General features: G+C 43.2%; 1 protein-coding gene across 1 annotated transcript; it reads right to left on the reverse strand.

Moving 5' to 3' along the window:
- Window positions 1–1,235: 1,235 nt before the first annotated feature.
- On the reverse strand, window positions 1,236–12,557 carry LOC121567409 (HHIP-like protein 1). Its single transcript, XM_041877435.2, has 9 exons — window positions 11,963–12,557; window positions 8,040–8,686; window positions 7,697–7,840; window positions 4,708–5,036; window positions 4,398–4,524; window positions 4,018–4,163; window positions 3,546–3,627; window positions 3,051–3,133; window positions 1,236–2,921 (listed from the first exon to the last, which is right to left on the reverse strand). Exons 1-9 carry the CDS (start codon window positions 12,248–12,250, stop codon window positions 1,813–1,815), a joined length of 2,955 nt encoding a protein of 984 aa, XP_041733369.2. The 5' UTR covers window positions 12,251–12,557; the 3' UTR covers window positions 1,236–1,812.
- Between the last annotated feature and the right edge of the window lie 313 nt (window positions 12,558–12,870).

The following is a 12,870-nucleotide window of genomic DNA, read 5'->3' on the forward strand; positions in this document are numbered from 1 at the left end:
CTGGAATTGTGATACAGTGAATTATAAGTGAAATAATCTGTCTGTAAACAATTGTTGGAAAAATTACTTGTGTCAAACTATAGTTTGTTAACAAGAAATGTGTGGAGTGGTTGTAAAATGAGTTTTAAAACCTAAGTGTATGTAAACTTCCGACTTCAACTGTATATAGCCTAATAAGCAACTAATTCTAAAACATTGAGAAATAATGAAATGTAATAAATTACATTACCCTCCCCTGGACTAGATAAAAAAAAAAAATCCTAAACCCTCCCCTTGACTGAAATTGAAAAAGCATGACTTGCCCCCATTTTCCTCCAGGGACCATTATGTAAATGTTGATCCATCCTTAAGTATCAAAAGTAAAAGTATAAATAATTTAAAATTCCTTATTTTAAGCAAACCAGGCAGCATTTTCTTGTTTTTATTTTATTTACGGATAGCCAGGGGCACACTCCAACACTCAGACATCATTTAGAAATGAAGCATGTGTGTTTAGTGAGTCTGCAAGTTCAGAAGCAGTAGGGATGACCATGGATGTTCTCTTGATAAGTGCTTGAATTGGACAATTGTTCTGTCCTGCTAAGCATTCAAAATGTAAAGAGTACTTTTGGGTGTCAGGAAAAATTTATGGAGTAAAAAGTACATTATTTTCTTTAGGAATCTAGTTAAGTAAAAGTTGAAAAAAATATATACATAGTAATGTAAAGTACTTAAGTAACGACTTAAGTAGTAGCCTGGGAAACTCAGATAAATGTTTTTGTCAAATAGAGATATTTCACCACTGACCTTTTACCTTTTCAACCAAAAGATTACAACAAATCTGTTTTTGACAATTATTTACAACCTAGTCAATATGGAGAATGTGGCTAGTTTGACCATGTGTCAATGTTAAGCAAGCTAGCTAACTTTATTATTAGCATTCTCTGCTGGGCGGGAAATATCAAGCTAGCTAACATCTTATTGGTTGAATAATTGTTCCGACTTCAGAGGAACGTGAACACATTCATGTCGGATTTACGACTTCCCAGTTTCTCATTTACAATGAGCACATGAAACCACCCCTCAGCATCCAGCATAATGCCATATTCACGTGCTAGTCAGAACTAGGAAACTCTGAAATGTCCGACTTGCTAACTGGTTAAACTCGGCACTTGTATAACTACAACCTATTAGCAAGTTAGTCCTCCGGATAACAGTTTAGTTTTATCTGGTTGTCCAGAAATGAGGAGCAAGAATGAAATTGAAATCTCAGTTTATTCATCTCAAAGGCACCCTGTACCTTGAAAACAGTTTACATATATAATCTGTCAAATTGTACAATAATAAAGCACACAATGTCCAGCATTTTCCTCACTTATATCATTATTATTATTATTTTGACTGATATCACTTCTTCACATGTAGAAACGTTTTTTTTTTATTAAAAAGAAAAACAAAACAAAACAAATGTATGTATATAGATGTGATTATCAATTCATACAATGTAAAAAATTTAAAAAGTTTTCAACAAAATGTATGTCTTTTTCTTTTCCAGCAGAGGGCAGTAATGTAAAGTGATACAAATTTTTCTGGAAGGGAGGCAAGGGAATGAAAGGGATTCTGCCTCTGAGTAAAGTATCAGAAAGTCTAGTCTACAATCAACAATTGTTGTTAATCATCTTGAATTCGCATGTGTGTGAGTATGTGTGGGGGAGTAGAGGGGTGAGATGTGTCTGACCACAGTTTGTGCCCTGAAGTACAGTACATAGAGGAAGTTTCTGTTCACGCACAAGTGACTAGCAATGATTCCCCAGTCAGACGTCCTTTGGCTTATTATTTATCTTCATCGTGGTGGTAGCCACACACCACCCCCACATCCTCATCGTGTGCACAGTTGTGCTTGCCCACCTTTGCCCGTTTGCAGTCCAGTAACGTCCTCTCTGTGCCTTCACACTCCACATCATCTAGCAGGATACTGCCACTGCCGCCCCCCAGCTCCGCCCGTTTAGCCACACGCAGGGCTACAGGGAAGCCTAGTTGCTGGCACACCACCGTAGCCGCTTTACTGCTAAACAAGTCATCACACACTGTGCCCCACTCCCCCCGTATGTAAATCTCCACCCGCCCACGGTCCGATAGCTGCTCTGTACTGATCAGCCGCACAGACCCAGCCCGGTGCTTCCTGCGCCGCTGCTTCCCCGGTTTGGAGCCCCGGTCCTTCTTGTTGACCCGGTTCCTTGTGGAACGGTCTATCTTGTCACTCTGGCCTTTCAGGAACTTGTCCTGGGCCTTTGAGAGGGTGAAGTTAGGCTTCTGGGTGGTGGGCTTTGTTGCAGCTGTCCAGTACATGGGCCTTGGTGTGGTCTGGGGCCGGTTGGTCGTAACCTCTAGTGGTGAGGGTCTGACCGTGGCGTGTGGTTGTGGTCGGGTCAAGGGTTGTGCTGTTGGTGGAGAGGGCCTTCTGGCTCCAGTTGTCAACAGTGGTCGGGGCTTCGGGGTAACAGTGGGCCTGGTGTAGGACAACGACGGCCTCTGCCGGGAAGGAGTGGTGGCATGACCTGGCCTGGCCGTCATTACCTGCCTCCATGAGGTGGTCAGTGCATGTGTAGCGGTTCCTGTAGGCCTCTGCTGCATTGAGGTGGGGTTGGAAGGTGTTGTTGCTGGTTTAATAGTAGCCCTCGTCATTAGAGGTTTAACAGTAGCCCTCGTCATTAGAGGTTTAACAGTAGCCCTCGTCATTAGAGGTTTAATAGTAGCCCTCATCGTTGAAGGTTTAACTGTAGCCCTTGTCTTTGCAAGGGTTGCAGTTAGAGGTCTGTAGGTAGGTCTCGTCGTCATAGAGCGCATGGTGGTCGGAGGAGTACGGAGCATGGTAGTAGCTGTTGTTCTAGCAGTGGTAGTGGGCGCAGCGGTGGTCATCGGCTTCTTGTCAATGACAAACTCTGTAGAGAGAAAGTCAAGTGAGAGGAAGAGCCCTTTAGAGCACTCCAACTGACCGAGATGTGTTGCGCTATGACTCATGATAGCCTGCAAACACAGAGCAACGCGTGTTTGTTTGTGGTGTCACTTACCCTCCTTCGGGTGGAAGTGAATCAGCTTGCCCTTAATCTTGACAAGAGTGGGCTTGAAGCTGCACTTGCCTGGAGGTGCTCTCCTAGATGGAAAGAGAAATCCATCAAACAATCAATTTATTCCAATGCTGCCCATGACAACTATCTCCTACTAATACAGTATAGTGTAGTTTTAATCATATGTTATCATAACCACATGAATAACAATTCTATCATAGATAAGCACATTATATTCAGTAAATTGCATTTAGGGTAAAGGATTTAGCAGATATTCCCTTAACGTGACACAGAGCGATTACATTTGCTGATTATACAGTTAAAGTATGAGATGTACTAAACAAACACAGGGGGATTGAAGACCACATTCATAATTGGATGGACAATAGACATTAGTATATCTGGCAAAGGTATGACTGTTTTGGGAATCTGCCATTAATCCGAGATTAATTCCCAGAGCCCCCTGGCTGTTGGGACATTGTGACACTTGTTTAATACCTGGATGGATCCACTATCTTATAGATCACCCCCGCTCTGGCAGACGCACTGGGAGCTCCCGTTGCCAGGAAGTACAGCTCCCCTAGAAACAAGAGGGAAAAATGATCTAAGACCCAGTACAAAGATATGCAGCACTGTCAAAGTGAAATGAAGACAACCTGTTTCTTTTGAACCCCTTCCCACTTTACTCAAATCAGCTTTGAAGTCAGGCATTCTGAACAAGGTTGCTTTTTGAAACTTATCTGAAGCTAAAGAGCATGCACTACTAAGTGGTACACCACTGGGCTTTTATTTATTTATTTCTGTTCAAAAGCAGCAGACGCTTATCATGAAATAACTCATTTTCCATGGTTGTCTTTGGTGAGTGAATTCACAAGCAGCATGCATCCCCTAATGGCCTTTTCATGTACGGATCAGTACGAACAAAACACAAAGAGACACAAAAACATGCAAAGCTAGTTGTCAAGGTTACCTGCCTCATCTTCAGCAAAGGAGATGATGTATTTGTAATAGCTGTTGATAAGTTTGGTAAATCGGCACGTCTGGCCTTTTCCCATACAGATCTCCTTGTACTCCCACTTCCCAGTGCTTTGGTTCTCCTTCAGTGACATCAGGCGCCTAGGCAGAGAAGGAGTCACTCAGATTGTGCATGTGTCAAGAGAGTTTAAGGGCAAAAAAAACTATTGTAATGCTATTGTTTTTATGCATTTGAAACATTTGGCAATGATCTTTCAATGTTAAGAACATTTGTCTATCAACTCTTTTTCGATGCATGACAATCTATTAAACATTTTAAGCATATTAATCAGTATAACATTGGAAAAATGTAGGTTATATTGTATAAACACACACCCACTCATAAAATCCCCAAATATGTAGAGGCCATTGAGATTAGGCATCTGGCAGCCGCGGTATATGTAGCCTCCAGTGACTGACTTCCCCAGTTTGTGGGGGTAAGCAAAAATAGGCAGGATGTCATCTGAGGAGAAAACATTTAACACAATAATACATCTATCTTGCTTTGGAAACATGCTGCAAGAATTTTACACTGCTTAAGAGATTTAATAAATATCTGAACCTCTTCACCAACTAATGAACTGATGCTTCATAGAGAATCAGCCTGCCACTTCTACCAAGCCTGTAGGAGGAATAGCCTACTCACCAAGAGAGGAGTTGCGACACAGCCTGTTGTCATAGCAGGAGAAGCCCTCCTTGGCTCTCCAGCCATAGTTGCCACCCTTGACGATGAGGTCCACCTCTTCAAACTTGTTCTGCCCCACATCTCCACAGAACAGTCGGCCACGGCCCTGCCTGGTGATGGGGTCGCCCCGGTCGATGGAGCAGCGCCACATGTTGCGCACCCCGTAGGCATAGATCTCAGGCAGCGAGCCCTTCTCCCCCAGGAAAGGATTGTCTGACGGGATGCTGTAGGGGTCCACGTCATCGTTGTTGTCCACATCGAGACGCAGCACCTTGCCCAACAGAGTGGACCTACACACACAGGGGTGGAGTTTAACTTGTAGTTGTAGTCATAGGAAAATGTACGAGCATTTTAGTGTGTGCTTCTGTCATTGTTTTTAATTTGTGTATGTGTATCCAACCTGGTCTCAGACCATTTTGTATTAGTCTCTACGTAAATCTGAGACACTCTAGTATGATATGTTACGTTTCGTATGGTATGTATTAATTTGTGGATGTTCATCACCCATTTCGTATGATATGTTCAAATTACAATTTGTATTATACATTACGAATTTGCCAAACGTACAATATGTTATGAATTTGCAAAATGTACAATATGTTACGAATTTGCAAAATGTATGATATATTATGAATTCTAGCTAGGTGGCTAGCATTATCTAGCTGGCTAACGTTAGCTAGGCTAGGGGTTAGGGTTAAATTTAGGAGTTAGATTAAAGGGTTAAGGTTAGGGTTAGCTAAAAGGGTTAAGGTTAAGTTTAGGGGAAGGGTTCGCTAAATGGGATAGGGGAAGGGTTAGCTAACATGCTAAGTAGTTGCAAAGTAGCAAAAAAAAAGTAAGTAGATGAAAAGTTGCTAATTAGCTAAAATGCTGAAGTTATCCGTGATGAGATTGGGACCTCTCTCTCTCTCTCTCTCTCTCTCTCTCTCTCTCTCTCTCTCTCTCTCTCTCTCTCTCTCTCTCTCTCTCTCTCTCTCTCTCTCTCTCTCTCTCTCTCTCTCTCTCTCTCTCTCACATATACACATACTATTATGCGGCCCACAGCGTCTTGTGTAAATATTAGCTTTGGCAGGTCCCACAACCCTCATATCCCTGGCCTCCCACTCATTGGCTGTCAAGAAACCGTCTGCTGATCTTTCTTCTTCTGGGATGAGCTGAAAGGGATGTTTCCACCCAATGCAACGCAATAGAATGCCTTTACCATAAGTACCACCCCCGGGGTAAAGCTGTGATGTAAAGATCCCTCTATTTCTGCGTGCATGAATTCTGCTATACACTAGAGCTACCCAACTATGAACTAGACATAACCCTCTTCTGAGAATAACGCATAACAAGGTTTGATTTAGAGCACCTGCTCTTACTGTACGTCTTGCTGCTGTTGAAGTTAGGAGGATGGGCTCATTGTTATGGCCGGAATAGAATTAATGGAACGGAGTCAATCATGTGTTTTCATTCTTTTTTGTGATTTGTTTGATACTGTTCCATTTATTCCATTCCAGCCATTACAATGAGCCTGTCCTCCTATAGCTGCTCCAACCATCCTCTTCTGCACTACATTTACATCTACGCCCTAATATTCTGAACAGAATAGCAGATATTCTACCTCCACTCAGGTCTTTAAAAGGAGGGGTAAACGTCTTTTTTAAACTCAACTATGCAAGACTGTAGTAATTATCACATGGTGCGAAAAGGCCAGACATCGTCCGACAACATTCTCCATAAATATTACATTTGGCCTGGCACTGCAGATCCAGACTCTGGCCACTGACCAACGCACCAACCCGGTTTGTGGGTGGCACTCACTTGCATCCTGACTGGCAATGTTAGGCCCTGTCCTTGCCCATGGTTCAAAATAAAAATGCATTCTAAAACACAGACTGTCCAAAGCTCAGTGATGTTTTTCTCCAAAGAAGAGTCACTGTGTGTACAATTCTGCCATTGTATTATAATTATAGAGGTAGGTCACTTTCAGCTGAATGTTTTAGGCTGCCTTTGAGTCGTTTCTGAATGGCCCTGTGACACTCTGTAGATTCTGGGTACTGCCAACCACTGCCCTAGCCCCTGCCAGGAGAAAGCTAAACCTACAGTGCCAAGGCTAATATTGTGAACAACTGTACCGTCTCTATCTGCATGAATGTACACATAGCGTTGAGCTGAATGTTTGTCATGTCAAATGCTCAGGGGTTGAGGTCATACAGATTCTCTCCCAATGTAACATTGGCACCATTGACAAGTAAGGTCATAAAATCACACTTTCCTGGATAGCTGCTGAGCGGCATTGCTGAAGGTCCTGTATAAATGTAATTGGAAAACGTTGCGCTTTAATCCATAAATATGTCAATTCATCTTCTGGAATATAAAAACTTGTTTATGACAATCTAAGTGACTACAGCTCAGACATAAAGTTAATCTATGACATGTATTAGTCAACCATGAATATAATAATTACTAGACATTTACCAGGGCAACAGGATTTTCCATTCTTTAAAAATAGAATCATGTATCACTATAGTATCATATGAGAAGGTTGAGTACTGCAGTTTACAAACACACTAAAATACTAATTGTGCCCTGTGGTCCCTTTGCTGTAGCTTAAATCTCTCCTGGCATAATCAAAGATGTCACGCTATAGGTTGAACTTTTTGAACCCCTATTTTTCCTGTAATTTTTTGTGGTAAATCACTGTAAATAAGTGTAAAGAGCCAGACGCATCACATTAAGCATTTCCGTCCACTACTAGCACTAATACTCCAACACCACTGTTTAGGTGTCCTTAGTTGAATGATAACTATATCTTAAACTCTTTGAGAATGTAGGTCTCTGAAGTGAACATATCATTCTGACCTTCAAAGAACATCAACATGGGGTGAAGGCTAGATATATACCAAATGTCACCCCCTTATTTGTTTCCCCTGAATTCGTTTGAAATGTATAGAGCACAGTGACTCACTTATTCTGGGAGTTCCCAAACTTGCCAAAGGGGTCCCCTGCTCTTCCTCCATCGCCGATGAAGATATAGAGGTAGCCATCGTGCCCGAAGAGAAGCTGGCCCCCGTTGTGGTTAGAGGCAGGTTCCACCACTTCCAAAATAGTTCTACAAAGAAAACCACTCATGACTAAACATCACTAAATTAGAATCTGATAGGATGAGTGTAGTTGCAGATCTCTATTTCAAATCTGCTGGTTCATTCAGATTTGTATTGTTTCAAAATGTCAAATACATGCATGTGAATGGAGCCGATGACACCACAGGTTCTGATTCAGTCCATGCCATTTGGTGATACTTCTCTTACCTCTCTGAGGAGTGGTCTAGTTGGTTCATATCATCAGCGGACAGTGTGAACTCACTAATGCGGATCCTCTCCTCCTTCTTCACAGAAACAGAGTAGTAGACGTAGGCCTTCCGCACCACTGTGAAGCGCGGGTGGAGGGCCATGCAGAGGAAGCCCCTCTCATCCCCCGCCCAGGGCGAGGTGAGCACTGCCTTGGTCAGGTTGAGGAAGGGCCGGTCAATACGGGAGCCGTTGGCCAGGTACGCCCACACGTAGCCCAGCTGCTCGGCCACAAAGAAGCGATGGGTCCCGTCGTCGGCGTGGACCATGGCCACCGGGTTCCTCAGGCCGTTGGCCACCTCCTGCAGGCACAGCTGCAGGCAGCCCTCGGGGTCCGCCCGAACATTTCCCAGGTTGGCATTGAGCTTGCCGTCGGAGAGCACGTTGGGATAGCAGTACTCCCTGTCTTTGAGCTCCAGGAAGTTACAGAACTTATTGCGGTCCTCCTCTATGCCCACCGTGGCGTTGTTGTCGGTGAGCAGACTAATGGTGTAGCGGCACTGGTGCCAGAACTCAGAGCAGTAGTCTCCACACAGGCCTGGCAGCTCCCTCATGGGCGTATTGGCATCCTCAGCATCGTACAGGTGGGCAGAGTAGGGAGAGCACTCCTGCAAGGATAAGGAAACCTCGTTTGAAAAGTGGCAGAGCTATTGGGGTTCGGACTACACATACTTATGAGCAAAACTCCATGATCAGTAGACCTACCTTATCGGCTGATAACTTTCATAATGAGCCATCACTTAAGCTGTAGGCTATAGCCACTTGATTTGTGTAATCTCATATTGAAACTTCAAAAGCATACTCTACAGGTTAATACTATGCCATGTCTGTTCATGATATTGTGCAGCTATCATGATGAACTCTCCATAGGTTAGAAAACGTTTGAAATTCATCATGTCCTCTTCTCCTCCCAGTACTCACCAGACCAGCTGGTAATGACTATTCTGGCTATAAATAAGGCCTCTTTAAATGCATCTTGGAATGTCCAATCCCTTATTAAGTCAAAGCCACAAAATTACACCCATTTAGACACTGGTAAACCATTGGGACAATGACGCAAAACATATAAACACTGTAACAACTGGTACTGAAAGAGACAATTCTGTTACAAAGACTCTGATTAATGATATATATATATGATTCCAAGTCTAATGCAAAGGGGGCATAATGTGTTCTGGAGTTCTGCTGAGTAATTTTGTATTTCTTTATATTTCAATCTGGGATATGCTCTCTCAAAGGTGCCATCAGACACTGCTCAAAAACTCAACATCAAAACTTTTAACATCAACAGCACTGGCCAACTCGGGTTGAAATCTGTTGCTGACCATAAATTGCTGGGTGGATTATGCAATCACATGATTGTCAGGCAGTGACAAAAACAAAAAGGGGGTAATCTGGAGGTGTGTTATTCACAGTCACACTATGTGTCTGACTTGGGGGTACAGTATAAAACTAGTAGGTAAGAGCTGACAAATGTGGGCATATAGCTTCTAAAAGGAACATAGAAGCATGCATGAAATGCTTTGATTGTATACAAAATGTAAGATATATCACGTCATAGCACCTTGGAGTGAATGATGTATTTTTTACATACAACATAATTTCCGTTAGATCTTAAAATATCTAGATTTGGCTCTTGTTGAGGGGTTCATTTGTTTCTGCAGATCTTAAATAGTTTCCCAGCTATCTCCTAGCAGGGTGCCACCCCTTTCAAGTCTTTACAAACAAACCCAGCCATGCTGAGTCCCATTTCCTTTGTACATGTCATGGAACTATCCAGAGAAATGGTATCAAAGAGCACAGTGTTCAGTGAAGCTATGCAAAGCAGGATTGATATCATGCCATGCTTATTTGGTTCAATTGCACTCCAAGGTGAAAACGTGAATCTCTGAGTCTGAATGGAAGATGCTATTGAACTACGCCGAACATAGACACAAACATCTAGGTTGCAATTACCCTTCTATGACTCTCTGTAATAAACATACCAGTGCTACCCCTAACCATATAATGTATTGTCTAATTCAGCCCAAAATCAACAGGGCCAATTTTTTCCATAGTTATTTATATGGATTTCACCTATCAGATAGGATTAAATGGATATAAAATAGAATGAATAGAATGGGAGTCCCCATTCAAGTCAATGATTTGACGGTTCTAGTCATTCTATTTCTATGCATTTAAGCCTAATCCAGATAGATATTTCTTTTTAAACTGGGCCCTGGGCATTGTTCTTTGCCCTGTTTCATCTTGTTTCGTCAAATGGGTGTTGACTCCTCTGGCCTCTACTGCAGGCAGCCCTGATAATGCAGTCACTTCGCCAACTATAACGTTCTGTTGAAATCCTTTGGAAACACTGTAATTTAGAATGGTGTTGGATGGGATGGGGAGCTCTGACAACAGCAATCCGTCAAATTTAACTCCACGTGCCTTTTGTTCACAGAGATGGCAACCAGATGTGATGTTACAAATTGTACATTTTAGCGTGGAAACATCCCTAGACTAGCACTACCACACGCACACCCACAAACACTGTGAGAGAGTAAAGAAGGACTGTAGTAAAATGGTTAAGTACACAGTGCAGGGTGAGCTGGTAGGGTTAAAGCTGTGTGTGTTGGTTTCCTTTCCTCCATGAGTCACCAAAGTCAACATAAATACACTCAAAGAAACCTCTAAAAAGGCCCTCCTTCCAAAAGGGGTGGGAGGTAATGAGAGAGTGCACATGTGCCACATCATATAGGACAACCCTTCAGAGTTCCACTTTGCCACGATCACTGTAAATGTGAGACCTCTCAGCTTCCAACATTGGGAAGGAGGTATAGGATTGGCTATATTGAGTTAAATGGTTGACGTCATTGTTACTAATTGTTTTGTAATAGTCAATCCTACCACAAGTAGAAGTTATAGTTCCTTCAACTATTTCAGTGGAAATATGATACTGTATATCCTGTTCAGTGGCCACACAGGAAATTGATGTTTGGCTGGTGGTCAGTGGACCTCTTGACAGATCACAAGCAGCCCCCTGTATCTAAGACAACTGTCCGGACAAAGGGCATCATTGAGCAGAGTTTACCCTGGCTAAGTGGCCGTGGGCATTGGGTCTCCAGCCACTGACCACACTGCCTGTATCTCAGCATGGCTGATAGGAGAGCTGAGAGCCGAGCACAACAGCTCACTTCCACCAAAGGAGGCTGCTGAGGGGAGGACGGCTCATAATAATGGAACGGAGTCAATGGAATGGCATCAAACACATGGAAACCATGTATTTGATGTATTTGATACCATTCCACTGATTTCGCTCCAGCCATTACCATGAGCCCGTCCTCCCCAATTAAGGTGCCACCAACCTCCTGTGACTTCCACTGGATCCAAAACCAAGCAAAGCTGAGGACACGTTCACATGGTCTGGAATTATCATCATTGGAGAGGAGAAATAAGTCATCCATTTACAGTAATTATGTTGTGGTGCTGTGGTTCCGGGCCCCAAAACCCACCATTGGTAAGAGTGCTGTCGTATCTCATGGTCGAACAGACAAGGCAAGGCCTTACATAATACCTCCAACTGTAATTTGTTCCAATCTACAGCGTGCACATTTGGAAAGGCCTGGGTTATGTAATTATCATGATGTTCACATACATTTCAGTAGTGCAGGGGGTGCCACTGTGTAAAAATCGGAATTGAAATACAGTTTCATGAAAATGTGATATCTTAATCTGTATCAAAAAATTTTTTAGGTCCTGTGATGAATTAGAATTTTATAACAAGTGAAAAAGATTTAAAACCATTCAAAAAGATAATCCAGTCTACAAATATCCTGCAATTTTGTGGACTGTTTTAGGTAAGGAGGCATTAGCTAACATCCGACTACTGACAGACTTCAATTTACCTGACAGAGGATGGTGCGTATGTATTTCGCACAGGTCATGTAACCTGAGTAGTCAAAGTAGTCCATGATCTTGTAGAAGTTCTGGGAGATCTTGTCATCTTTCTCCAAATCACAGCAACCAAACTTGGCGTACTCCTTACAGAAGACCAGAGGCTCCTGTGGCTGGAAGGGGGGCTTGTAATCCAGGCACTGGGGGTGTGTGTTCCCATGTCGGGGTACGAGTAGGACCAGTAGGACCAACAGCCACTGGGACAGCAGCTCAACTCCCTTTACACTTACCCTGCTCATAGCAATGGTAGTTCACCCTGCCACCTGTAGGGCTAAGTAATGGAGCGATGCAGAATTCCAAAAGGTCTGTGTGTAGTGGTGATTCTGTCCCTTCCCCCTGGCGCCTGACTGTTGGAGAGCCTTCCTATGTTTGCTCTGGACATGTGCTCTTTTGTGGGACAAAAAACTAACGGTGGTGGAGAGCAACAGGCCCTTTCATTCAGCAGTCAGCCCCGGCTGCTTCCACTCTCCACTCAGATCCTATTCCCTCCCTCTTCCCCTTACTCTCCCTCGCTCTCTTTCTGTCCTCCACAGACACATGGCATTCTTTCCCATTGCGGCCTATCTATATCACCCTGCTGTATATCCCCTCCCCCTCTACATACTCAGCCTTTTCTCTACTTCCCACACACCACTCTACCCTGCCTCAGACAGATTCACTGAGGGGAGTAGAAGAGGGGTGTGTATGGTTGAATGACTCAGGACGTGTGCTGAAAGAGGAGAGCAATGGCTCCTCCACACACCACAAACAATGGCATAGCCTATAAGAAACTGTATGATGGAGTACACGTGGATAATGCTCATGTGTTTGATATAGGCTACTGCCGTTATTCAACAGGCATTTGTGAACCACTTGATGA

The sequence above is a fragment of the Coregonus clupeaformis genome, chromosome 6 (assembly GCF_020615455.1).
Source record: "Coregonus clupeaformis isolate EN_2021a chromosome 6, ASM2061545v1, whole genome shotgun sequence".
NCBI classification, from domain to species: domain Eukaryota; kingdom Metazoa; phylum Chordata; class Actinopteri; order Salmoniformes; family Salmonidae; genus Coregonus; species Coregonus clupeaformis.